The 27,373-nt window shown below is 63.9% G+C and overlaps 2 protein-coding genes across 2 annotated transcripts; both read left to right on the forward strand.

Annotated features, from left to right (window-relative positions):
* The first annotated feature begins 5,461 nt into the window (after nucleotides 1-5,461).
* TOMM40 (translocase of outer mitochondrial membrane 40) lies at nucleotides 5,462-14,263 on the forward strand. Its single transcript, XM_087778489.1, is given in 10 exon segments — nucleotides 5,462-5,510; nucleotides 5,513-5,653; nucleotides 8,101-8,168; nucleotides 8,260-8,352; nucleotides 8,461-8,562; nucleotides 9,442-9,547; nucleotides 10,636-10,758; nucleotides 10,858-10,934; nucleotides 11,032-11,134; nucleotides 13,941-14,263. Coding segments are annotated over 10 exon segments (1,002 nt in total). The 3' UTR covers nucleotides 14,081-14,263.
* A 2,211-nt stretch (nucleotides 14,264-16,474) lies between these two features.
* LOC148052772 (uncharacterized) lies at nucleotides 16,475-27,016 on the forward strand. Its single transcript, XM_087778505.1, has 4 exons — nucleotides 16,475-16,528; nucleotides 18,738-18,788; nucleotides 19,639-19,783; nucleotides 26,695-27,016. The coding sequence occupies exons 2-4, from the start codon at nucleotides 18,746-18,748 to the stop codon at nucleotides 26,999-27,001; spliced, it is 495 nt and encodes a 164-aa protein (XP_087634631.1). The 5' UTR covers nucleotides 16,475-16,528; nucleotides 18,738-18,745; the 3' UTR covers nucleotides 27,002-27,016.
* Nucleotides 27,017-27,373: the final 357 nt, after the last annotated feature.

The following is a 27,373-nucleotide window of genomic DNA, read 5'->3' on the forward strand; positions in this document are numbered from 1 at the left end:
CAGGTCCTTGAGGGACATCTGCCTGGCTAATTCCTCCATCTCTTACCTCAGGTCCTTGAAGGACATCTACTTGGAGACATTCTCCATCCTTTACCTCGGATCCTTGAAGGACATCTGCCTGGAGACCTCCTCCAGCTCTTACCTCTCATCCTTGAAGGACATCTGCCCGGAGACCTCCTCCAGCTCTTACCTCTAATCCTTGAGGAACATCTGCCCGGATACCTCCTCCTCCATCTCTTACCTCAGATCCTTGAGGAACAGCTGCCTGGAGACCTGCACCTCCCTCTCTTACCTCTAATCCTCAAAGGACATCTGATTGGAGTCCTCCTCCAGCTCTTACCTCTGATCCTTGAGGGACATCTGCCTGGAGTCCTCCTCCATCTCTTACCTCAGATCCTCGAGAAACATCTGCCTGGAGACCTCCTCCTTACTCTCTTACCTCTAATCCTCAAAGGACATCTGACCGGAGACCTCCTCCAGCTCTTACCTCTGATCCTTGACAAACATCTGCCCAGACACCTCCTCCTCCTCCCTCTCTTAACTCTAATCCTTGAGGGACATCTGCATGGAGACCTCCTCCAGCTCTTCCCTCAGATCCTTGGTGAACAGCTACCTGGACACCTCCTCCTCCCTCTCTTACCTCAAATCCTTGAGGAACAGCTGCTTGGAGACCTCCTCCAGCTCTTACCTCGGATCCTTGAGGGACATCTGCCAGAGTTCTCCTCCTCCCTCTCTTACCTCAGGTCCTTGAGGGACATCTACTTGGAGACATTCTCCATCCTTTACCTTGGATCCTTGAGGAACATCTGCCTGGAGACCTCCTCCTCCCTCTCTTACCTCAGATCCTTGAGGAACAGCTGCCTGGAGACCTCCTCCTCCAGCTCTTACCTCGGATCCTTGAGGGACATCTGCCTGGAGACCTGCTCCTTCCTCTCTTACCTCTGGTCCTCGAAGGACGCCTTGCTGGACACCTCTCTCCCCATCTCCTACCTGTCATCCTTGAAGGACATCTGCCCAACAACCTCCTCCACCTCCAGTTCTTACCGCCAAACCTCAAAGGACATCAGGCCAGAGAAGACCTCAAGCCCTTACCCTCCAACCGTGAAAAACGCCCACTTGGAGACCTCTTCAAGCTCTTACCTCCAAGCCAGTGAACACCACCTGCCAGGAGACCAGAAGCTCTTACCTCTGATCCTTGAAGGACACCTGCCAGGAGACCTCCTCCAGCTCTTACCTCCAAACCCTGAAGGAGACCAGCCCAGAGATCTCCATCTCTTACCCTCCAAGCTTTGAAGGACACCGGCCTGGAGACCTCTTGGAGCTCTTACCTCCGAACTTGGAAGGACACCTGCCCAGAGCCCAAAGGACCTCCTCAAGCCAAGCTACGTACACCTAGAAGAAAAAAAACCCCAAGAGATGTGGAGAACGAGGCCACCTTCTCACCCCTGATGACCTCCATAGCCAATAAACGCCCGTACGGGCTGGTTAACCACGGCTCATCTTGGTTGTCTCACGTCAAGTTCTTACCTCCAAACTTTGAAGGACGTCTATCCAAAGGCCTCCTCAAGCCCTAAGCTCCAAGTACAATGAAGACCTCCTCCAGGCGAGGCCCCAGCGACGACGAAGACGGCCTCCTCCAGGCGAGGCCCCAGCGACGACGAAGACGGCCTCCTCCAGGCGAGGCCCCAGCGACGACGAAGACGGCCTCCTCCAGGCGAGGCCCCAGCGACGACGAAGACGGCCTCCTCGAGCCCAAACCTCCAGGAACAATGAAGACCTCCTCAAGCTCAGCTCCAGGGATGAAGATGACCTCCAGGGATGAAGACGACCTCCAGGGATGAAGACGACCTCCAGGGATGAAGACGACCTCCAGGGATGAAGACGACCTCCAGGGATGAAGACGACCTCCAGGGATGAAGACGACCTCCAGGGATGAAGACGACCTCCTCAAAGCCCAGTTCCAGGGATGAAGACGACCTCCTCAAAGCCCAGTTCCAGGGATGAAGACGACCTCCTCAAAGCCCAGTTCCAGGGATGAAGACGACCTCCAGGGATGAAGACGACCTCCTCAAAGCCCAGTTCCAGGGATGAAGACGACCTCCAGGGATGAAGACGACCTCCTCAAAGCCCAGTTCCAGGGATGAAGACGACCTCCAGGGATGAAGACGACCTCCTCAAAGCCCAGTTCCAGGGATGAAGACGACCTCCAGGGATGAAGACGACCTCCAGGGATGAAGACGACCTCCAGGGATGAAGACGACCTCCAGGGATGAAGACGACCTCCTCAAAGCCCAGTTCCAGGGATGAAGAAGACCTCCAGGGATGAAGACGACCTCCTCAAAGCCCAGTTCCAGGGATGAAGAAGACCTCCAGGGATGAAGAAGACCTCTGCCAGCCGAGCTCCAGGGATGAAGATGACCACCAGGGATGAAGAAGACCTCCTCAAAGCCCAGTTCCAGGGATGAAGACGAGCTCCAGGGATGAAGAAGACCTCGTCCAGCTGAGCTCCAGAGATGAAGAAGACCTCCAGGGATGAAGACGACCTCCTCAAAGCCCAGCTCCAGGGATGAAGAAGACCTCCAGGGATGAAGATGACCTCCTCCAGCCGAGCCGCAGCACCCCCAGCCCCTATAGAGCCCAGCCCCTATAGAGCTCTGCTCCTCAGGCAGCCCAGGAGCAGACTGAGGCTGCTGCCCCAGCCCCGGGGTTGATATACCCCCCTGGCCACGCCCACCGCCCTTCCCAGCACCCCCTGGGGAAGGGGCGGGGCCAGCCGGCAGAAGGCATAAGGAGCCACACCTGGGGGCCCTATAGATGCTGTAGGGGAGGAGCCCCTTATGGCTACCACCTGTGTCTGGGGGAGGAGGACCCCCACAGGTGTCTATAGGTGCTTGGTTGGGGGAGGGGGGGTCCCCTATAGCTGCCACGTGGGGGGAGGACATCTATAGGTGCCTTATGGGGGGGTCCCCTATAGCTCCTGGATTGGGGGGTCCCTATAGCTGCCACATGGGGGGAGGACATCTATAGGTGCCTTGTTGGGGGGGGGGGTCCCCTATAGCTGCCACGTGGGGGAGGACATCTATAGGTGCCTTGTTGGGGGGGGGGTCCCCTATAGCTGCCACGTGGGGGAGGACATCTACAGGTGCCTTGTTGTGGGGTGTCCCCTATAGCTGTCACGTGGGGGAGGACATCTATAGGTGCCTTGTTGGGGGGGGGGTCCCTATAGCTGCCACATGGGGGGAGGACATCTATAGGTGCCTTGTTGGGGGGGGTCCCCTATAGCTGTCACGTGGGGGGAGGACATCTATAGGTGCCTTGTTGGGGGGTGTCCCCTATAGCTGTCACATGGGGGGAGGACATCTATAGGTGCCTTGTTGGGGGGGGGGGTCCCCTATAGCTGCCACATGGGGGGAGGACATCTATAGGTGCCTTGTTGGGGGGGGGGTCCCCTATAGCTGTCACTTGGGGGGAGGACATCTATAGGTGCCTTGTTGGGGGGTCCCCTATAGCTGTCACGTGGGGGGAGGACATCTATAGGTGCCTTGTTGGGGGGTGTCCCCTATAGCTCCTGGATTGGGGGGGTCCCTATAGCTGCCACATGGGGGGAGGACATCTATAGGTGCCTTGTTGGGGGGGGGGTCCCCTATAGCTGTCACGTGGGGGGAGGACATCTATAGGTGCCTTGTTGTGGGGTGTCCCCTATAGCTCCTGGATTGGGGGGTCCCTATAGCTGCCACATGGGGGGAGGACATCTATAGGTGCCTTGTTGGGGGGGGGTCCCCTATAGCTGTCACGTGGGGGGAGGACATCTATAGGTGCCTTGTTGTGGGGTGTCCCCTATAGCTCCTGGATTGGGGGGGGGTCCCTATAGCTGCCACATGGGGGGAGGACATCTATAGGTGCCTTGTTGGGGGGGGGGTCCCCTATAGCTGCCACGTGGGGGAGGACATCTATAGGTGCCTTGTTGTGGGGTGTCCCCTATAGCTCCTGGATTGGGGGGGTCCCTGTAGCTGCCACATGGCAGGAGGACTTCTATAGGTGCCTTATTTTGGGGGGTCCCCTATAGCTCCTGGACTGGGGGGGGTCCCTATAGCTGCTGTATGGGGGGTGTGTCTCCTATAGCTCCCCTACATGGGGGTTCCCTATAGCTGCCATATAGGGAAGGCCCCTATAGGGACTGCACGGGGTGGTCGGGGTGTCCTTATAGCTGCTGTACGGGGAGGTCCCCTATATGTGCTGCATGGCGGGGGTGTCCCTATGGCTGCCTTATTGCGGGGGTCCCCTATAGCTGCTGGGGGGGGGGGGCCCTATAGCTGCTCTATGGGGGGTACCTATAGCCGCCGTACAGGGGAGGAGGCCCCTATGGCTGCCGTACGGAGGGGTCCCCTATAGCTCCCCTACAGGGGGGTCCCCCCTATAGCTGCCCTATGGAGGATCCCCTATAGATCCCATATGGGTGGGTCCCCCATTGCCCCCCCCCCCCCAAGCCGTTGCCATGGAGCCGGGTCCTCCTCCTCCCATCCCCGCCTCAAAATGGCGGCGCCCAGGGCGGCCGCTCCGGTCCGCGCGCCCTTGCCGACTCTATGACCCGGCGGCCGGCGGCCGGCGGCCCGACCTTGCGGCGGCGCTGACCAATGGGCGCGGGGCGGAGGCGGGGCGAGGAGGGGCGGCGACCAATCGGAATGCGCGGCGCGGGGAGCGGGCGCCACTCACCCCGCAGCCCCTCCCCCCTAACCGGAAGAGGCGGGAGGGCAGCGCGGGTATGAGGGCGGTGCCCGGCCGGGCTTCAACCAATGGGAGAGCTCAACGGGGCGCCGGGAGGCGGGGAGAGAGAAGAGGCGGCCAATGGGAGCGAAGGTGCGGGGCCCGCGGTAGCCGCGCTCGGCGCTCGCCGCTTCGCCGCCGCGTGAGTGAGGCGGAGAGGGGGGGGGGGTGGTGCAGGATCGGGCCCCCCATGTGTGGGGCTGGGGGGGGGGGGGGGGGGGGGGGGGGATGAGTTTTGGGGGGGGGCAATTTGGGGTGGGGGGGCGGCAACTGTGGGGGGCAGGATCGGGCCCCCCAAGCGTGGTGCCTCGGGGGGGGGGGGGGGCAGAATCGGGCCCCCCCCATATGTGGGGCCTGGGAAGGGGGGGACAAATTGGTGGGGGGGGGCTGGTTTGGGGGGGCAGGATCGGGCCCCCCAAGTGTGGGGCTTGGGGATGGGGGGGGGCAAATTGGGGGGGGCAGGATCGGGCCCCCCCCCATATGTGGGGCCTGGGAAGGGGGGAGCAAATTGGGGGGGGGGCTGGTTTGGGGGGGGCAGGATCGGGCCCCCCAAGTGTGGGGCTTGGGGATGGGGGGCAAATTCGGGGGGGGCAGGATCGGGCCCCCCAAGTGGGGCTTGGGAAGGGGGGGGGCAATTGGGGGGGAGGGGCTGTCTCTGACACCCCCCCCCCTTTCCAGCCCCCCCTCCCCCCCCACCATGGGCAACGTCCTGGCCGCCGGCTCCCCCCTCCCCCCCGCCGCCCCTCCCCCCTCCTGCCGGTCCCCCCCGGTTTCGGGGGTCCCCCTCCCCCCGTCAGCGGTTTGGGGCCCCCCCCCCGCCCCACGGAACCCGGGGGCGACCCCCTCCCCAACCCCGGCGCCTTGGGGGAGTGCCCCCGCCGCTGCAAGGGTGAGTCGGGGGGGGGGGACACCCCCAAATCTGACCCCCCCAGTGCCCCCCAGTGCCTCCCAGTTCCCCCCTCAGTGCTTTCCAGTGCACCCCAGTGCCTCCCAGTGCTTCCCAGTGCCCCCCACAGCCTCATCGGGACCCCCCACATCCCCCCTGTGCCCCCCAAATCCCTGCAGGGACCCCTCAAATCCCCCCAGTGCCCCCCAAATCCCAGCAGGGACCCCCACATCCCCCCAGTGCCCCCCAAATCCCCCCAGTGCCCCCCAAATCCCAGCGGGGACCCCCACATCCCCCCAGTGCCCCCCAAATCCCCCCAGTGCACCCCAAATCCCTGCAGGGACCCCCACATCCCCCCAGTGCCCCCAAATCCCCCCAGTGCCCCCAAATCCCTGCAGGGACCCCCACATCCCCCAGTGCCTCCCAAATCCCCCCAGTGCACCCCAAATCCCTGCAGGGACCCCCACATCCCCCCAGTGCCCCCCAAATCCCCCCAGTGCCCCCCAAATCCCAGCAGGGACCCCCACATCCCCCCAGTGCCCCCCAAATCCCCCCAGTGCACCCCAAATCCCTGCAGGGACCCCCACATCCCCCCAGTGCCCCCCAAATCCCCCCAGTGCACCCCAAATCCCAGCAGGGACCCCCACATCCCCCAGTGCCCCCCAAATCCCCCCAGTGCCCCCCAAATCCCAGCAGGGACCCCCACATCCCCCCAGTGCCCCCCAAATCCCCCCAGTGCCCCCCAAATCCCTGCAGGGACCCCCACATCCCCCCAGTGCCTCCCAAATCCCCCCAGTGCACCCCAAATCCCTGCAGGGACCCCCACATCCCCCCAGTGCCCCCCAAATCCCCCCAGTGCACCCCAAATCCCAGCAGGGACCCCCACATCCCCCCAGTGCCCCCCAAATCCCCCCAGTGCACCCCAAATCCCAGCAGGGACCCCCACATCCCCCCAGTGCCCCCCAAATCCCCCCAGTGCACCCCAAATCCCTGCAGGGACCCCCACATCCCCCCAGTGCCTCCCAAATCCCCCCAGTGCACCCCAAATCCCTGCAGGGACCCCCAAATCCTCCCAGTGCCCCCCAAATCCCTGCAGGAACCCCCACATCCCCTATGTGCACCCCAAATCCCAGCAGGGACCCCCACATCCCCCCAGTGCCCCCCAAATCCCCCCTGTGCCCCCCTCATCCCCACCGTGCCCCCCAAATCTCAGCAGGGACCCCCCACATCCCACTGTGCCCCCCAAATCCTTGCAGGGACCCCCCAAAGCCCCCAGTGTGCCCCAAATCCCCCCAGTGCCCCCCAAATCCTTGCAGGGACCCCCACATCCCCCCAGTGCCCCCCAAATCCCCCCTGTGCCCCCCTCATCCCCACCGTGCCCCCCAAATCCCTGCAGGGACCCCCCAAATCCTCCCAGTGCCCCCCAATTTCCCACTGTGCCCCCCAAATCCCAGCAAGAACCCCCAAATCCTCCCAGTGCCCCCAAATCCCCCCAGTGCCCCCCACATCCCCTATGTGCCCCCCAAATCCCTGCAGGGACTCCCCAAATCCCCCCAGTGCCTCCCAAATGCCAGCAGGGACCCCCACACCCCCCAGTGCCCCCCAAATCCCCCCAGTGCCCCCCAATTTCCCACCGTGCCCCCCAAATCCCACCAGGGACCCCCACATCCCCTCTGTGCACCCCAAATCCCTGCAGGGACCCCCCAAATCCTCCCAGTGCCCCCCAGTTTCCCACTGTGCCCCCCAAATCCCAGCAAGAACCCCCAAATCCTCCCAGTGCCCCCCAAATCCCCCCAGTGCCCCCCAAATCCTTGCAGGGACCCCCAAATCCCCCCAGTGCCTCCCAAATCCCACCCTGTGCCCCCCACATCCCCACCGTGCCCCCCAAATCCCTGCAGGGACCCCCAAATCCCCCCAGTGCCCCCCACATCCCCTCTGTGCACCCCAAATCCTTGCAGTGACCCCCCAAATCCTCCCAGTGCCCCCCCCATCACTATCGGGACCCCCACATCCCCACGGTGCCCCCCAAATCCCAGCAGGGACCCCCAAATCCTCCCAGTGCCCCCCACATCCCTGCAGGGACCTCCCCAAATCCCGCCCCCGTGCCCCCCACATCCCCTCTGTGCACCCCAAAACCCTGCAGGGACCCCTCCAAATCCTCCCCCGTGCCCCCCAAATCCCCCCAGTGCCCCCCAAATCCCAGCAGGGACCCCCAAATCCCCCCAGTGCCCCCCAACATCCCCCCAGTGCCCCCCAACATCCCCACCAGTCCCCCGACATCCCCACCGTGCCCCCCAAACCCCAGCAGGGACCCCCTATCCTCCCCCAGTGCCCCCCACACCCTCTCTGCACCCCCCAACACCCCTCTGCACCCCAAAACCAAGATCCCCCCCCCCCCCATTTTCTGGGGGTCCCCCCAAAAAACCCCCCATCCCCCCCCCAACTTCCAGAGCCCTTCCCCGTCCAAATGGAGGGCGTCAAGCTGACGGTGAACAAGGGGCTCAGCAACCACTTCCAGGTGGGTTTTGGGGGTGCTGGGGGGGGGTTTAAATATTGGGGTACCCCCCCCCCCCTCCCCCAGCACCCCAAAATTCTCCCCCCCCCCCCAGGTGAACCACACAGTCGCCCTCAGCACCCTGGGAGAGTCCAACTACCATTTTGGGGCGACCTACGTGGGCACCAAGCAGCTCAGCCCCACGGAGGTGAGTTTTGGGGGTACGGGGGGGGGGGGGAACCCCCTTTTTCTATTTGGGGGGAACCCCCCCCTAAATTATTGGGGGCCCCCCCCCCCCAAAAAAAAAAAATTCCAGGCGTTCCCGGTGCTGGTGGGGGATATGGATAACAGCGGCAGCCTCAACGCCCAGGTCATCCATCAGCTGACGGCGCGCCTCCGTTCCAAAGTGGCCTTTCAGGTAAATTTGGGGGGGCCCCCCCCAAAAATGAGGGGTCCCCTAGGAAAATAAGGGACCCCCCAAAAAGGGTGAACCCCCAAAAATAGGGGGAACCCCCCCAAAAATGGGGACTCCCTCCAAAATCCCCCTAAAAGTGGAGGGAGCCCTGAAAACGGGGAGGGCATAAAAATGAGGGGAAGCCTGTCCAAAAAAAAGGGGGTCCGCTAAAAAATGGGGGACCCCCCCTAAAAATAGGGAGACCCCCAAAAAAGGGGGGACCCCCCCAAAAAAAGGGGGGACCCCCCCCAAAATGGGGGAGGCCCCCGAAACATAGGAAATCCTTTAAAAAAAGGGGGAACCTCCAAGAAAAAAGGGGGATCCCCAGAAAAAGGGGAGCACTAAAAATTGGGGGAACCCCCCCCTAAAAAAAGGGGGACCCCCCAAAAAAAGGGGGGACCCCCGAAAAAAAAGGGGGGACTCCCAATAAAGGGGAGACCCCCCCAAAAAATGGGGGGATCCCCCAAAAGAGGGGGACCCACGGAAAAGGGAAACCCCTTAAAAAAAGGGGGAACCTGCAAGAAAATGGGGGATCCCCAGAAAAAGGGGGACCCCCCAAAAATTTGGGGGAACCCCTAGAAAGTGGGGGGACCCCCCCAAAAAAAGGGAGGCCCCCCAAAAAAGAGGGGACCCCCAAAAAAAGGGGGGGGACCCCAACCCAAATGGGGGAACCCCCCGAAAAAAGGGAAATCCCTTAAAAAAAAGGGGGAACCTGCAAGAAAAATGGGGGATCCCGAGAAAAAGGGGGACCCCCCCAAAATTGGGGGACCCCTAGAAAGTGGGGGGACCCCCCCAAAAAATTGGGGGGCCCCCCCTTCACCCCATTTTCTCCCCCCCCCGCAGACGCAGCAGGCGAAGTTCGTCAACTGGCAGGTGGACGGGGAATATCGGGGGGCCGATTTCACGGCCGCCGTCACCCTGGGGAACCCCGATATCTTGGTGGGGTCAGGTGAGCACCCCCAAAAAATTGGGGGGACCCCCACCCCTAAAAATTTTGGGGGGGGGGGGTGTCCTTGAGGTGGGCACCCCAAAATTTGGCACCCCAAAATTGTGGTGGGGACAGGGGAGGACCCAACAATGAGGCTTTTGGGGGGGGTCCCCGCGCTGAGCACCCCAAAATTGTGGTGGGGTCAGGGGAGCACCCCGAAATGGGGGACCCCCAAACTTTGGGGGGGTCCCCCCGAGCTGAGCACCCCGAAATGGGGCACCCCGATATCTTGGGGGGCTCAGGGGACCCCCCGAAATGGGGCACCCCCAAATTTTGGGGGTCCCCCCGAGCTGAGCACCCCGAAATGGGGCACCCCGATATCTTGGGGGGCTCAGGGGACCCCCCGAAATGGGGCACCCCCAAATTTTGGGGGTCCCCCCGAGCTGAGCACCCCAAAATTGTGGTGGGGTCAGGGGAGCACCCCGAAATGGGGCACCCCCAAACTTTGGGGGGGTCCCCCCGAGCTGAGCACCCCGAAATGGGGCACCCCGATATCTTGGGGGGCTCAGGGGACCCCCCGAAATGGGGCACCCCCAAATTTTGGGGGTCCCCCCGAGCTGAGCACCCCAAAATTGTGGTGGGGTCAGGGGAGCACCCCGAAATGGGGCACCCTGATATCTTGGGGGGCTCAAGGGAACCCCCTGAAATGGGGCACCCCCAAATTTTGGGGGGGGGTCCCCGCGCTGAGCACCCCAAAATTGTGGTGGGGTCAGGGGAGCACCCAAAAATGGGGCACCCCCAAATTTTGGGGGTCCCCCCGAGCTGAGCACCCCGAAATGGGGCACCCCGATATCTTGGGGGGCTCAGGGGACCCCCCGAAATGGGGCACCCCCAAATTTGGGGGATGGGGTGCCCCTGAGGCCCCCCCCCCCCCCAAAAAACACCGCACCCCCAAATCTTCCCCCAACGCCCCAAATCCCCCCCCCCCATCCCACCACACTGGGGTTCACCCCCCGCCCCCCCCCCACCATGGGCCCCTCCCCCCCGATTTTAGGGTGCACCCAGGGGCCCCCCAAAACTTAAACCCCCCCCCCCCCCCCAAATTTTAGGGATCCTGGTGGCCCACTACCTCCAGAGCATCACCCCGACCTTGGCCTTGGGGGGGGAACTGGTCTACCACCGCCGCCCCGGGGAGGAAGGCACCGTCGTCTCCCTCGCCGGCCGCTACACAGGTAACCCCCCCCCCCCCCAATTTTTTGGGGTGCAAAATAGGGTGGGGGCACCCCCAAAAAAATCGGGGTGCACCCTAAAAACCTCGTGATCGGCTTTAGCACCCAATTGGATCGGCACCCTGACGGTGGGGCAAGCGGGCGCTCACGCCACTTATTACCACCGCGCTAACGAGCAGGTAGGAAAAAAAAAAGGGGGGTGGGGGGGTGGGGGGGGCACCCCAAAATTTTTGGGGTGCTGAAGGGGTGGGTGCCCCCCGCACCCCCGAAAAAAAGCTGCAGGTGGGGGTGGAGTTCGAGGCCAGCACCCGGTTGCAGGACACCAGCGTCGCCTTCGGGTACCAACTGGAGCTGCCCAAGGGCAATCTGCTGTTTCGGGGTACGGGGGGGGGGACCCCAAAAATGGGGGGGGGGGGGGGCCAAAAATAGGGGGGGACCCCAAAAATAGGGGGGGCCCCAAGAATGGGGGGGGGGCAGACCCCAAAATCTGGGGGGAAGGGAGATGGGGGGCTTGAAAAGGTGGCTGGAAATGGGGGCGCCCCAAAAATTGGGGGTGGGGGAGAGGGGGACCCCAAAAAATAGGGGGGACCCCAAAATGTGGGGGGACCCCAAAAATAGGGGGACCCCAAAAATGGGGGGGGACCCCAAAAATAGGGGGGGCAGACCCCAAAAATGGAGGGGAAGGGAGATGGGGGGGCTTGAAAAGGTGGCTGGAAATGGGGGGGACCCCAAAAAAAGGGGGGTTGGGGGACAGTGAGGGAGAGGGGGACCCCAAAAAATAGGGGGGACCCCAAAAATGGGGGGACCCCAAAATGTGGGGGGACCCCAAAAATAGGGGGGACCCCAAAAATAGGGGGGGGCAGACCCCAAAAATGGAGGGGAAGGGAGATGGGGGGGCTTGAAAAGGTGGCTGGAAATGGGGGGGGCGCCCCAAAAATGGGGGGGGGGTGGGGGAGAGGGGGGAGGGGGACCCCAAAAATAGGAGGGACCCCAAAAATAGGGGGGGGCAGACCCCAAAATCTGGGGGGAAGGGAGATGGGGGGACTTAAAAAGGTGGCTGGAAATGGGGGGGCACCCCAAAAAATGGGGGGTGGGGGAGAGGGGGACCCCAAAAATGGGGGGGACCCCAAAATGTGGGGGGACCCCAAAAATAGGGGGAGCCCAAAAATAGGGGGAGCAGACCCCAAAATCTGGGGGGAAGGGAGATGGGGGGGCTTGAAAAGGTGGCTGGAAATGGGGGGGCGCCCCAAAAATTGGGGGTGGGGGAGAGGGGGACCCCAAAAAATAGGGGGGGACCCCAAAAATGGGGGGGACCCCAAAAATAGGGGGGACCCCAAAAATAGGGGGGCAGACCCCAAAAATGGGGGGAAGGGAGATGGGGGGCTTGAAAAGGTGGCTGGAAATGGGGGGGGACCCCAAAAAAAGGGGGGTTGGGGGACAGTGAGGGAGAGGGGGACCCCAAAAAATAGGGGGGACCCCAAAAATAGGGGAGACCCCAAAAATAGGGGGGGCAGACCCCAAAAATGGAGGGGAAGGGAGATGGGGGGCTTGAAAAGGTGGCTGGAAATGGGGGGGGACCCCAAAAAAAGGGGGGTTGGGGGACAGTGAGGGAGAGGGGGACCCCAAAAATAGGGGGGACCCCAAAAATAGGGGGACCCCAAAAATAGGGGGGGCAGACCCCAAAAATGGAGGGGAAGGGAGATGGGGGGACTTGAAAAGGTGGCTGGAAATGGGGGGCACCCCAAAAAAAGGGGGGTTGGGGGACATTGAGGGAGAGGGGGACCCCAAAAATGGGGTGGGACCCCAAAATGTGGGGGGACCCCAAAAATAGGGGGGGCAGACCCCGAAAATGTGGGGGAAGGGAGATGGGGGGACTTAAAAAGGTGGCTGGAAATGGGGGCACCCCAAAAAAAGGGGGGTGGGGGACAGTGAGGGAGAGGGGGACCCCAAAATGGGGGGGGGGACCCCAAAATGGGGGGGGGGGCGGCTTGAGGTGGGGGGAGCCCCAGAATGGGTTGTGGGTTTGGGATGGGGTCCCTGCGCCCCCCAATGGCCCCGTGTCCCCCCGATGGCCCCATGGTGGCCCCATGTCCCTGGTGATGTCCCCATGATGTCCCCATGCCCCCCATGATGTCCCCATGGTGTCCCCCTGGTGTCCCCATGCCCCGGTGATGTCCCCGTGATGTCCCCATGCCCCCATGATGTCCCCATGATGTCCCCATGATGTCCCTATGCCCCCGGTGATGTCCCCGTGATGTCCCCATGCCCCCCATGATGTCCCCGTGATGTCCCCATGCCCCCATGATGTCCCCATGCCCCTGATGACGCCCCCATGATGTCCCCATGATGTCCCCGTGATGTCCCCATGGCCCCGGTGATGTCCCCATGATGTCCCCATGCCCCCCATGATGTCCCCATGATGTCCCTATGCCCCCCATGATGTCCCTATGCCCCCGGTGATGGCCCCATGATGTCCCCATGCCCCATGATGTCCCCATGACCCTGATGATGCCCCCATGATGTCCCCATGATGTCCCTATGCCCCCGGTGATGTCCCCGTGATGTCCCCATGCCCCCCATGATGTCCCCATGATGTCCCTATGCCCCCCGTGATGTCCCCATGATGTCCCCATGCCCCATGGTGTCCCCATGATGTCCCTATGCCCCCCATGATGTCCCTATGCCCCCGGTGATGGCCCCATGATGTCCCCATGCCCCATGATGTCCCCATGACCCTGATGATGCCCCCATGATGTCCCCATGGTGTCCCCATGCCCCAGTGATGTCCCCGTGATGTCCCCATGCCCCCGGTGATGTCCCCGTGATGTCCCCATGGTGTCCCCATGTCCTCCATGATGTCCCCATGATGTCCCCATGACCCTGATGATGCCCCCATGATGTCCCCATGGTGTCCCCATGCCCCAGTGATGTCCCCGTGATGTCCCCATGCCCCCGGTGATGTCCCTGTGATGTCCCCATGGTGCCCCCATGCCCCGGTGATGCCCCCGTGATGTCCCCATGCCCCCGGTGATGTCCCCATGATGTCCCCATGATGTCCCCATGCCCCCATGATGTCCCCGGTGATGTCCCCATGGTGTCCCCATGCCCCAGTGATGTCCCCATGATGTCCCCATGTCCTCCATGATGTCCCCAGTGATGTCCCCATGACGTCCCCGTCTCCCCAGGCTCGGTGGACAGCAGCTGGGTGGTGGGGGCGGTGCTGGAGAAGAAGCTGCCGCCGCTGCCCCTGACGCTGGCGCTGGGGGCCTTCCTCAACCACCGCAAGAACAAGTTCCACTGCGGCTTCGGCCTCACCATCGGCTAGGGCCTCCTCCTCCTCCTCCTCCTCCTCCTCGCCGGCGTCTTCCTCACCGGCGCCCTCCTCTTCGCCTCCATCCTCCTTCTCGTCATCCTCCTCTTCCTCCCGTCCGTCCTCACCTTCATCCTCCTCACCACCGTTCTCATCTTCCTCCTCCTCCTCCCCACCATCTTCCTCTTCATCGTCTTCTCACCTTCATCCTCCTCCCCACCATCTTCTTCCTCATCTTCGTCTTCTGTTCTCACCTTCATCCTCCTCATGGCCGTTCTCCATCTTCATCCTCCTCCCCACCATCTTCCTCATCGTCTTCTGTTCTCACCTTCATCCTCCTCACCACCGTTCTCCTCTTCCTCCTCCTCCCCACCATCTTCCTCCTCATCTTCATCTTCTGTTCTCCTCACCTTCATCCTCCTCACCTCCATTCCCTTCTTCATCCTCCTCCCCTTCATCTTCCTCCTCACTCTCACCTCCCTCATCCTCCTCCCCTTCATCTTCCTCCCCTTCATCTTCCTCCTCACCTTCCTCCTCCTCACCTCCATTCCCTTCTTCATCTTCCTCCTCCCCTTCACCCTCTTCCTCCTCCTCCCCTTCATCCTCCCCCTCCTCCCCTTGATCCTCCCCTCCTCTTCATCTTCCTTCCCTTCATCTTCCTCCCCTTCCGCTTCCTCCTTTCTTCCTCCTCCCCTCCCTCCTCCCCTCCTTCATCTTCCTCCTCCTCCCCTTCATCTTCCTCCTTTCTTCTGCCTCCCCTTCATCTTCCTCCTTTCTTCTGCCTCCCCTTCATCTTCCTCCTCCTCCCTTTCATCTTCCTCCTTTCTGCCTCCCCTTCATCTTCCTCCTTTCTTCTGCCTCCCCTTCATCTTCCTCCTCCTCACCTTCATCTTCCTCCTTTCTTCTGCCTCCCCTTCATCTTCCTCCTCCTCCCCTTCATCTTCCTCCTTTCTTCTGCCTCCCCTTCATCTTCCTCCTCCTCACCTTCATCTTCCTCCTCCTCCTCTTCCTCCTCCCCCCCTCCATCTTCCTCCTCCTCCTCCTCCTCGCCCAACACCCCACAGCTGCCGGCGGCCACCATGTCCCCGCCCCCCCCCCCCCCCATGGCGGGGGCTCCCCCAAAGGCCACTTTTGGGGGGGTCCCCCCCCTCTTTGGACCCCCCCCAGGGGAAGGGGGAGCCCCCCAAATCCCCCCCCCGGAGGACCCCCCCCAGACAGAGACTGGCTCAATTTTGGGGTGCAGGGGGGGGTCCCAAAAGTACCGAGGAGCCCTGACCCCCCCCCAAAAATTTTGGGGGGCCCCCCCAGCCCCCCCCCCCCCCCCCGGCACGGGGCCCCACATGCTCCCACTAAAGCAAATGGCCTCTTTTTTTGGGGGGGGGGTGTCATCATTTTCCTGAGGGGGGGGCACCCCCAAAATTTGGGGTACCCCCTCCATTGCGCCCCACATTCCGTCTCCCCCCAAAAAAAACGTGGGGCACCCCCAAAAAAAAAGGGGGGGGCCCGTGGTGTTGAGGGGGGGTGAACCCCAATGTTTGGGGGGGGGTCCCAAGTTGTTCGGGGGGGGGGGCGATGGGTTTTGGGGGCCCCGATGGGGAGGGGGAGGCCGCTGTACCCCCCAAAAAAAGCCGGGGTCCCCCCAAAATTGGGGGGGGGGGCTCCTCCCAAAATGGCCACGCCCCAATATTTGGGGGGGCCCCAAGGCGGGGGGGGGCGAGTGGGGTTCAGCACCAATTTGGGGGTTTGACCCCCCCCAAAGACGATTTTGGGGGGGTCCCAGCCATATTTTGGGGTTCAGCCCCCCCTCCCCCCCCGCAAAGACGGTTTGGGGGGGTTCAGCCCCATTTTGGGGGGGGGTCACCCCCCGTATTTCGGGGATCGGCCCCGTTTGGGGGTTCCCCTCCCCCACTTTGGGGATTTCCCCCCCCCCGTTTTGGAGATTCCCCCCCCCGTTTTGGGGGTTCACCCCCCCATTCCAAGCCCCCCCCCCCCAATTTCGGGGGGGGGGCTCGACCCCACTTTCGGGGTGCTCCTCCCTTCCCCCCCCCCCCCCGGGGATAGCCCCTCCCCTCCCCCCCCCCCTTGGACCTTGCCCCCCCCCACCCCCGCCACGTCGGGGTTCCACGGCCACGGGGGCCAAGTCCAGCGTGGGCCGTGCCCGGGGGGTGGGGGTGGGGCACCACACGTCACTTTTGGGGACCCCCCCCCCCCATCCCCCCATCCCCCCCCCCCCCTCCCCCCATTTTGGGGTGCTGCTGTGGAACTGAGGGGGGGGGGGGGGGGTTTGGGGTGCCCCCCCCCCTAAAGCTTGCGGGAGGGGTGGGGGGAGGGGTGGGGGGTGGAGGGGGGTGGGGTGACCTTTGCCCGGCCCCGCCCCGCCCCCCCCCCCGACGGGGGGGGGGTATTTAAGGGGCCCCCCCCCGGGGCGGCTGCGGAGTCGGAGGGACCCCACGCGCCCCACAGGTGACAGGGACGGGGGGTGGGGGGGGCATTGCGGACATTGGGGACGGGGGGGGGGGGGGCTGGGGGGCAGCTTGGGGACAGATTGGGGACGTTGGGGACACTTTGGGGACAAGGGGGAGAGGGGTGGGGGGCAGGTTGGGGACATTTGGGGCAGGTTGGGGACACTTTGGGGACAATTTGGGGACAAGGGGGACGGGTGGGGGCAGGTTGGGGACACTTTGGGGACATTGGGGACAATCTGGGGACAAGGGGGAGAGGGGTGGGGGCAGGTTGGGGACATTTGGGACACTTTGGGGACAAGGGGGAGAGGGGTGGGGGGCAGGTTGGGGACATTTGGGGCAGGTTGGGGACACTTTGGGGACAATCTGGGGACAAGGGGGACGGGTGGGGGCAGGTTGGGGACACTTTGGGGACATTGGGGACAATTTGGGGACAAGGGGGAGAGGGGTGGGGGCAGGTTGGGGACATTTGGGGACAGGTTGGGGACGTTGGGGACACTTTGGGGACATTGGGGACAATTTGGGGACAAGGGGGACGGGGTGGGGGCAGGTTGGGGACAGGTTGGGGACGTTGGGGACACTTTGGGGACATTGGGGACAATTTGGGGACAAGGGGGAGAGGGGTGGCGGGCAGGTTGGGGACACTTTGGGGACAATTTGGGGACAAGGGGGACGGGTGGGGGCAGGTTGGGGACGTTGGGGACACTTTGGGGACATTGGGGACAAGGGGGAGGGGGGTGGGGGCAGGTTGGGGACACTTGGGGGCAGGTTGGGGACGTTTGGGACACTTTGGGGACAAGGGGGACGGGGTGGGGGCAGGTTGGGGACATTTGGGGACAGGTTGGGGACGTTTGGGACACTTTGGGGACATTGGGGACAATTTGGGGACAAGGGGGAGAGGGGTGGTGGGCAGGTTGGGGACAAGGGGGACAGATTGGGGACATTTGGGGACAAGGGGGACGGGTGGGGACAAGGGGGACACTTTGGGGACACTTTGGGGACATTGGGGACGGGGTGGGGGGCAGGTTGGGGACAGTGGGGACAAGGGGGACAGATTGGGGATATTTGGGGCACTTTGGGGACAAGGGGGACAGTTTTGGGACAAAGGGACAGATTGGGGACATTTAGGGACAGATTGGGGACACTTTGGGGACAAGGGGGACAGATTGGGGGACAGGGGTGGGGTGGGGAGGCAGGTTGGGGACAGATTGGGGACACTTTGGGGACATTGGCGACAGGATGGGGCAAAACTTGGGGACAAGAGGGCACGTTGGGGACATTTGGGGACAGATTTGGGACAAGGGGACCCTTTGGGGACATTGGGGACAATTTGGGGACAGGGGACAGGTTGGGGACAATGGGGAGAGTTTGGGGACAAGGGGGCGGGTTGGGGACATTGGGGACAGGGGTGGGGACATTGGGGACAAGTTGGGGACAAGGGGGACAGGATGGGGACATTGGGGCCATTTTGGGGCCATTTTGGGGTCATTGGGGCCAGATTTGGGACAGGGGAGGAGGTTGGGGACAAGTTGGGGACACTGGGGACAGGTTGGGGCCATTGGGGCCATTTTGGGGACAATTCGGGGCCAGATTGGGGACAGAGGAGCAGGTTGGGGACATTGGGGACAGGTTGGGGACAATTTGGGGCCATGGGGGCCATTTTGGGGACACTGGGGACAGGTTGGGGACATTGGGGCCGTTTTGGGGCCATTGGGGACAAGTTGGGGCCATTTTGGGGACACTGGGGACAGGTTGGGGCCATTTTGGGGGCAATTTGGGGCCATTGGGGCCAGATTTGGGACAGGGGAGGAGGTTGGGGACAATTTGGGGACATTGGGGCCATTTTGGGGCCATTTTGGGGACAATTCGGGGCCAGATTGAGGACAGAGGAGCAGGTTGGGGACATTGGGGACAGGTTGGGGACAATTTGGGGACATTGGGGCCATTTTGGGGCCATTTTGGGGTCATTGGGGCCAGATTTGGGACAGGGGAGGAGGTTGGGGACAAGTTGGGGACACTGGGGACAAGTTGGGGCCACTGGGGCCAGGTTGGGGACATTGGGGCCGTTTTGGGGACAATTTGGGGCCATTGGGGCCAGATTTGGGACAGGGGAGGACGTTGGGGACATTGGGGCCGTTTTGGGGACAATCTGGGGACACTGGGGACCCTTCAACCCCCCCCTCCCCGTGTCGTCCCCCCCCCCCCCCCAGGTGCCACCATGAAGCTCTGGGTCGTGCTGGTGGCAGTGACGCTGCTGGCGGGTGAGTGACAGCCCCTCCCCCCCCCCCCCCGGGAGACCCCCCCCCCCAAGTGTCCCCCCCCCCCCCCAAGTGCCACCCCCCACGACCCCAAAGTGACCCCCAAGGGTGCCCCCCCCCCTTGGGACCCCCCCCAGTGTCACCCCACCCCCCAGTGTCACCCCCCCAGGACCCCAAAGTGACCCCCAAGGGTGACCCCCCCCCCCCCCAGTGTCACCCCCCCCCCCCCCAGGACCCCAAAGTGACCCCCAAGGGTGCCCCCCTCCCCCCCTTTTGGGACACCCCCCCCCATGGTGCTGTGCATGGGGGAGGGGGGAATTTGGGGGTGCTGGGGGGGGCACCCCAAAATGGTGGAGGGAGGGGGGGTTGGGGTGCTGGGGGGGCACCCACAAATTGGGGGAGGGGGATTTGGGGGGGGCACCCCAAAATGGAGGGAGGGGGATTTTGGGGGGGCTGGGGGGGACCCCAAAATGGGGAGGGGGATTTGGGGGGGCACCCCAAATGGGGGGGGGGGGGGCACCCCAAAAGGGAGGGCGGGGGATTTGGGGGGGGGGGGGGGGACCCCAAAATGGGGAGGGGGGGTTGAGGGGCTGGGGGGGGGGGGCACCCCAAAATGGGGTGGGGGATTTGGGGGGGCCCCCAAAATGGGGAGGGGGGTTGAGGGGCTGGGGGGGGGGGCACCCCAAAATGGGGTGGGGGATTTGGGGGGCCCCCCAAAATGGGGAGGGGGGTTGAGGGGCTGGGGGGTGGGGGGGCACCCCAAAAGCGACAAAGGGGATTTGGGGGTGCTGGGGTGGGGGGGGGGGGGGCACCCCAAATAAACACACCCCCCCCCCCCCCCAAATTCCTGCAGGCTGCGGGGCTGAGCCCTCCCCCCGAGCCCACCCCCACCCCCGGCCCCGCCCCCCTCCGGATTTGGGGGTCCTGGGGGCGCTGGAGGGGGCGGCGGCGAACGCGACCGCGCGCCTGCGCAGGGTCCCCCTCCTCCAGAAGCTGAGGTGAGGGGGGGGGGGCACCCCGAAATCGGGGGGGGGGGGGGGGGCACCCCGAAATCTTGGGGGGGGGGGCGGACCCCAAATCTGGGGGGGGAAACCCCGAAATCTGGGGGGAACCCCGAAATTTGGGGGGAACCCCCAAATCTGGGGGGAAACCCAAATTGGGGGGCGGGAAACGCAAAATCGGGGGGGCACCCCGAAATTGGGGGGGGCACCCCGAAATCTTGGGGGGGGACCCCAAATCTGGGGGGAAACCCCGAAATCTGGGGGGAACCCCGAAATCTGGGGGGGGACCCCCAAATCTGGGGGAAACCCTGAAATCTGGGGGGAACCCCGAAATTTGGGGGGAGGGGCGTGGGTGGGGCCCCAAAGCGGGGGGAGGGGGCGGCACCCCTCAAAATGGGGAGGGGGTGGGGGAGGGAGTTGGGGTTGGCACCCTAAAATTTGAGGGGGGCCCCCGGCACCCCAACACTGGGGGGGGGGGGGCGGTTGGCACCATGACATCATGGACCCCATAGGGACCCCATCGGGACTCGGTGGCCCCCATAGGGACTCTAAGCAATCCATAGGGACTCGGTGGCCCCCGTGGTGACTCGGTGGCCCCCACAGGGACTCTAAGCAATCCATAGGGACTCAGTGGCCCCCGTGGTGACTTGGTGGCCCCTGTGGGGACTCGGTAGCCCCCGTGGTGACTCGGTGACCCCCATAGGGACTCGAAGCCATCCATAGGGACTCGGTGGCCCCCGTGATGACTCGGTAGCCCCCGTAGTGACTCGGTGGCCCCCATAGGGACTCGAAGCCATCCATAGGGACTCGGTGGCCCCCGTGGTGACTCGGTGGCCCCCATAGGGACTCTAAGCAATCCATAGGGACTCAGTGGCCCCTGTGGTGACTCGGTGGCCCCTGTGGTGACTTGGTGGCCCCTGTGGAGACTCATCAATCCATAGGGCCTCAGTGGCCCCTGTGGTGACTTGGTGGCCCCCACAGGGACTCTAAGCAATCCATAGGGACTCAGTGGCCCCCGTGGTGACTTGGTGGCCCCTGTGGGGACTTGGTAGCCCCCGTGGTGACTCGGTGGCCCCCATAGGGACTCATCAATCCATAGGGACTCGGTGGCCCCCGTGGTGACTCGGTGGCCCCCATAGGGACTCATCAATCCATAGGGACTCAGTGACCCCCGTGATGACTCGGTGGCCCCCGTGGTGACTCAGTGGCTCCCGTGGTGACTTGTTGGCCCCCATAGGGACTCTAAGCCATCCATAGGGACTCGGTGGCCCCCGTGGTGACTCGGTGGCCCCTGTAGTGACTTGGTGGCCCCCATAGGGACTCTAAGCAATCCATAGGGACTCGGTGGCCCCCGTGATGACTCGGTAGCCCCTGTAGTGACTCGGTGGCCCCCATAGGGACTCGAAGCCATCCATATGGACTCGGTGGCCCCCGTGATGACTCGGTAGCCCCCGTAGTGACTCGGTGGCCCCCATAGGGACTCGAAGCCATCCATAGGGACTCGGTGGCCCCCGTGATGACTCGGTAGCCCCCGTAGTGACTCGGTGGCCCCCATAGGGACTCGAAGCCATCCATAGGGACTCGGTGGCCCCCGTGATGACTCGGTAGCCCCCGTAGTGACTCGGTGGCCCCCATAGGGACTCGAAGCCATCCATAGGGACTCGGTGGCCCCCGTGATGACTCGGTAGCCCCCGTAGTGACTCGGTGGCCCCCATAGGGACTCGAAGCCATCCATAGGGACTCGGTGGCCCCCGTGGTGACTCGGTGGCCCCCATAGGGACTCTAAGCAATCCATAGGGACTCAGTGGCCCCTGTGGTGACTCGGTGGCCCCTGTGGTGACTTGGTGGCCCCTGTGGAGACTCATCAATCCATAGGGCCTCAGTGGCCCCTGTGGTGACTTGGTGGCCCCCACAGGGACTCTAAGCAATCCATAGGGACTCAGTGGCCCCCGTGGTGACTTGGTGGCCCCTGTGGGGACTCGGTAGCCCCCGTGGTGACTCGGTGGCCCCCATAGGGACTCTAAGCAATCCATAGGGCCTCAGTGACCCCCGTGGTGACTCGGTGGCCCCCATAGGGACTCGAAACCATCCATAGGGACTCGGTGGCCCCCGTGGTGACTCGGTGGCCCCCATGGTGACTTGTTGGCCCCCATAGGGACTCTAAGCAATCCATAGGGACTCGGTGGCCCCTGTGGTGACTCGGTGGCCCCTGTGGTGACTTGTTGGCCCCCATAGGGACTCTAAGCAATCCATAGGGACTCGGTGGCCCCCGTGATGACTCGGTAGCCCCTGTAGTGACTCGGTGGCCCCCATAGGGACTCGAAGCCATCCATATGGACTCGGTGGCCCCCGTGATGACTCGGTAGCCCCCGTAGTGACTCGGTGGCCCCCATAGGGACTCGAAGCCATCCATAGGGACTCGGTGGCCCCCGTGATGACTCGGTAGCCCCCGTAGTGACTCGGTGGCCCCCATAGGGACTCGAAGCCATCCATAGGGACTCGGTGGCCCCCGTGATGACTCGGTAGCCCCCGTAGTGACTCGGTGGCCCCCATAGGGACTCGAAGCCATCCATAGGGACTCGGTGGCCCCCGTGATGACTCGGTAGCCCCCGTAGTGACTCGGTGGCCCCCATAGGGACTCGAAGCCATCCATAGGGACTCGGTGGCCCCCGTGGTGACTCGGTGGCCCCCATAGGGACTCTAAGCAATCCATAGGGACTCAGTGGCCCCTGTGGTGACTCGGTGGCCCCCACAGGGACTCTAAGCAATCCATAGGGACTCAGTGGCCCCCGTGGTGACTTGGTGGCCCCTGTGGGGACTTGGTAGCCCCCGTGGTGACTCGGTGGCCCCCATAGGGACTCATCAATCCATAGGGACTCGGTGGCCCCCGTGGTGACTCGGTGGCCCCCATAGGGACTCGAAACCATCCATAGGGACTCGGTGGCCCCCGTGGTGACTCGGTGGCCCCCATGGTGACTTGTTGGCCCCCATAGGGACTCTAAGCAATCCATAGGGACTCGGTGGCCCCTGTGGTGACTCGGTGGCCCCTGTGGTGACTTGTTGGCCCCCATAGGGACTCTAAGCAATCCATAGGGACTCGGTGGCCCCCGTGATGACTCGGTAGCCCCTGTAGTGACTCGGTGGCCCCCATAGGGACTCGAAGCCATCCATATGGACTCGGTGGCCCCCGTGATGACTCGGTAGCCCCCGTAGTGACTCGGTGGCCCCCATAGGGACTCGAAGCCATCCATAGGGACTCGGTGGCCCCCGTGATGACTCGGTAGCCCCCGTAGTGACTCGGTGGCCCCCATAGGGACTCGAAGCCATCCATAGGGACTCGGTGGCCCCCGTGATGACTCGGTAGCCCCCGTAGTGACTCGGTGGCCCCCATAGGGACTCGAAGCCATCCATAGGGACTCGGTGGCCCCCGTGATGACTCGGTAGCCCCCGTAGTGACTCGGTGGCCCCCATAGGGACTCGAAGCCATCCATAGGGACTCGGTGGCCCCCGTGGTGACTCGGTGGCCCCCATAGGGACTCTAAGCAATCCATAGGGACTCAGTGGCCCCTGTGGTGACTCGGTGGCCCCTGTGGTGACTTGGTGGCCCCTGTGGAGACTCATCAATCCATAGGGCCTCAGTGGCCCCTGTGGTGACTTGGTGGCCCCCACAGGGACTCTAAGCAATCCATAGGGACTCAGTGGCCCCCGTGGTGACTTGGTGGCCCCTGTGGGGACTTGGTAGCCCCCGTGGTGACTCGGTGGCCCCCATAGGGACTCATCAATCCATAGGGACTCGGTGGCCCCCGTGGTGACTCGGTGGCCCCCATAGGGACTCGAAACCATCCATAGGGACTCGGTGGCCCCCGTGGTGACTCGGTGGCCCCCATGGTGACTTGTTGGCCCCCATAGGGACTCTAAGCAATCCATAGGGACTCGGTGGCCCCTGTGGTGACTCGGTGGCCCCTGTGGTGACTTGTTGGCCCCCATAGGGACTCTAAGCAATCCATAGGGACTCGGTGGCCCCCGTGATGACTCGGTAGCCCCTGTAGTGACTCGGTGGCCCCCATAGGGACTCGAAGCCATCCATATGGACTCGGTGGCCCCCGTGATGACTCGGTAGCCCCCGTAGTGACTCGGTGGCCCCCATAGGGACTCGAAGCCATCCATAGGGACTCGGTGGCCCCCGTGATGACTCGGTAGCCCCCGTAGTGACTCGGTGGCCCCCATAGGGACTCGAAGCCATCCATAGGGACTCGGTGGCCCCCGTGATGACTCGGTAGCCCCCGTAGTGACTCGGTGGCCCCCATAGGGACTCGAAGCCATCCATAGGGACTCGGTGGCCCCCGTGATGACTCGGTAGCCCCCGTAGTGACTCGGTGGCCCCCATAGGGACTCGAAGCCATCCATAGGGACTCGGTGGCCCCCGTGGTGACTCGGTGGCCCCCATAGGGACTCTAAGCAATCCATAGGGACTCAGTGGCCCCTGTGGTGACTCGGTGGCCCCTGTGGTGACTTGGTGGCCCCTGTGGAGACTCATCAATCCATAGGGCCTCAGTGGCCCCTGTGGTGACTTGGTGGCCCCCACAGGGACTCTAAGCAATCCATAGGGACTCAGTGGCCCCCGTGGTGACTTGGTGGCCCCTGTGGGGACTTGGTAGCCCCCGTGGTGACTCGGTGGCCCCCATAGGGACTCATCAATCCATAGGGACTCGGTGGCCCCCGTGGTGACTCGGTGGCCCCCATAGGGACTCGAAACCATCCATAGGGACTCGGTGGCCCCCGTGGTGACTCGGTGGCCCCCATGGTGACTTGTTGGCCCCCATAGGGACTCTAAGCAATCCATAGGGACTCGGTGGCCCCTGTGGTGACTCGGTGGCCCCTGTGGTGACTTGTTGGCCCCCATAGGGACTCTAAGCAATCCATAGGGACTCGGTGGCCCCCGTGATGACTCGGTAGCCCCTGTAGTGACTCGGTGGCCCCCATAGGGACTCGAAGCCATCCATATGGACTCGGTGGCCCCCGTGATGACTCGGTAGCCCCCGTAGTGACTCGGTGGCCCCCATAGGGACTCGAAGCCATCCATAGGGACTCGGTGGCCCCCGTGATGACTCGGTAGCCCCCGTAGTGACTCGGTGGCCCCCATAGGGACTCGAAGCCATCCATAGGGACTCGGTGGCCCCCGTGATGACTCGGTAGCCCCCGTAGTGACTCGGTGGCCCCCATAGGGACTCGAAGCCATCCATAGGGACTCGGTGGCCCCCGTGATGACTCGGTAGCCCCCGTAGTGACTCGGTGGCCCCCATAGGGACTCGAAGCCATCCATAGGGACTCGGTGGCCCCCGTGGTGACTCGGTGGCCCCCATAGGGACTCTAAGCAATCCATAGGGACTCAGTGGCCCCTGTGGTGACTCGGTGGCCCCTGTGGTGACTTGGTGGCCCCTGTGGAGACTCATCAATCCATAGGGCCTCAGTGGCCCCTGTGGTGACTTGGTGGCCCCCACAGGGACTCTAAGCAATCCATAGGGACTCAGTGGCCCCCGTGGTGACTTGGTGGCCCCTGTGGGGACTTGGTAGCCCCCGTGGTGACTCGGTGGCCCCCATAGGGACTCATCAATCCATAGGGACTCGGTGGCCCCCGTGGTGACTCGGTGGCCCCCATAGGGACTCGAAACCATCCATAGGGACTTGGTGGCCCCCGTGGTGACTCGGTGGCCCCCATGGTGACTTGTTGGCCCCCACAGGGACTCTAAGCAATCCATAGGGACTCGGTGGCCCCTGTGGTGACTCGGTGGCCCCTGTGGTGACTTGTTGGCCCCCATAGGGACTCTAAGCAATCCATAGGGACTCGGTGGCCCCCGTGATGACTCGGTAGCCCCTGTAGTGACTCGGTGGCCCCCATAGGGACTCGAAGCCATCCATATGGACTCGGTGGCCCCCGTGATGACTCGGTAGCCCCCGTAGTGACTCGGTGGCCCCCATAGGGACTCGAAGCCATCCATAGGGACTCGGTGGCCCCCGTGATGACTCGGTAGCCCCCGTAGTGACTCGGTGGCCCCCATAGGGACTCGAAGCCATCCATAGGGACTCGGTGGCCCCCGTGATGACTCGGTAGCCCCCGTAGTGACTCGGTGGCCCCCATAGGGACTCGAAGCCATCCATAGGGACTCGGTGGCCCCCGTGATGACTCGGTAGCCCCCGTAGTGACTCGGTGGCCCCCATAGGGACTCGAAGCCATCCATAGGGACTCGGTGGCCCCCGTGGTGACTCGGTGGCCCCCATAGGGACTCTAAGCAATCCATAGGGACTCAGTGGCCCCTGTGGTGACTCGGTGGCCCCTGTGGTGACTTGGTGGCCCCTGTGGAGACTCATCAATCCATAGGGCCTCAGTGGCCCCTGTGGTGACTTGGTGGCCCCCACAGGGACTCTAAGCAATCCATAGGGACTCAGTGGCCCCCGTGGTGACTTGGTGGCCCCTGTGGGGACTTGGTAGCCCCCGTGGTGACTCGGTGGCCCCCATAGGGACTCATCAATCCATAGGGACTCGGTGGCCCCCGTGGTGACTCGGTGGCCCCCATAGGGACTCGAAACCATCCATAGGGACTCGGTGGCCCCCGTGGTGACTCGGTGGCCCCCGTGGTGACTTGTTGGCCCCCATAGGGACTCTAAGCAATCCATAGGGACTCGGTGGCCCCCGTGGTGACTCGGTAGCCCCCGTAGTGACTCGGTGGCCCCCATAGGGACTCGAAGCCATCCATAGGGACTCGGTGGCCCCCGTGATGACTCGGTAGCCCCCGTAGTGACTCGGTGGCCCCCATAGGGACTCGAAGCCATCCATAGGGACTCGGTGGCCCCCGTGGTGACTCGGTGGCCCCCGTGGTGACTCGGCGGCCGCCACCTCCTCCCCGCAGGTCGCTGGTGACGGAGCTGAGGAGCCAAGCGAGCGGCCTGGGCGCCGGCCTGCGGGCGGAGGCGGCGGAGGCCTGGGAGCGAGCGGCGGAATACGGGGCGGAGGCGCGGGCGGCCCTGGAGCTGGGGTGGGGGGAGGTGAAAAATCGGGGGGCCACCTACGGCCGCAAGCTGCGCAAGCGGCTGCACCGCGACGGGGAGGAGCTGAAGAAGCGGTGGGACGCCTACGGCCACGCTTTGGGGGAGAGGGCGGCCGCCCTCCGCCGGAGTTGGGGGGACCCTTGGGGACCCCAAGAGGTGGAGGATTGAGGGTGGGGTGCTGGGTGCTGGGGTTGTGTGCGCGCCCCCCCCCCCCCCTCCCCCCCCCCCTCTGGTTGAGCGGTGGGGATGGGTTGGGGGGTGGGGGGTGGGGCGGCGCATGAAATGGGGGTGGGCGCCCCAAAAGGGCTGGGGAGGAGGGGGGGGGGGGGGTCGTCGCCCCCCCACCCCCCCTGCGCCCCAATAAATAGAGATGGGAGGCTCCTGGCTCGGGGTCTGCTGCGGCTGCGGGGGTTGGGGGGGGGGGGCACCCTGCTGCACCCCAAAAAGGGCTCAGGGCACCCCAAAAAGGGCCCCCTGCACCCCCATAAGAGCCCCTGCACCCCATAGGGACCCCCTGCACCCCAAAAGGGCTCAGGGCAC

The sequence above is a fragment of the Nipponia nippon genome, unplaced genomic scaffold, assembly GCF_047370975.1.
Source record: "Nipponia nippon isolate SJK-2023a ecotype South Korea unplaced genomic scaffold, ASM4737097v1 scaffold_44, whole genome shotgun sequence".
Taxonomy (NCBI): domain Eukaryota; kingdom Metazoa; phylum Chordata; class Aves; order Pelecaniformes; family Threskiornithidae; genus Nipponia; species Nipponia nippon.

Excerpts from the sequence above, each read along its gene's own strand:
- LOC148052772 (XM_087778505.1), top strand. The coding sequence starts at position 18,746 with ATGAAGCTCTGGGTCGTGCTGGTGGCAGTGACGCTGCTGGCGG. Across the intron at positions 18,789-19,638 it reads GGCAGTGACGCTGCTGGCGG|GCTGCGGGGCTGAGCCCTCC; the intron begins GTGAGTGACAGC and ends AAATTCCTGCAG. Across the intron at positions 19,784-26,694 it reads CCCCTCCTCCAGAAGCTGAG|GTCGCTGGTGACGGAGCTGA; the intron begins GTGAGGGGGGGG and ends TCCTCCCCGCAG.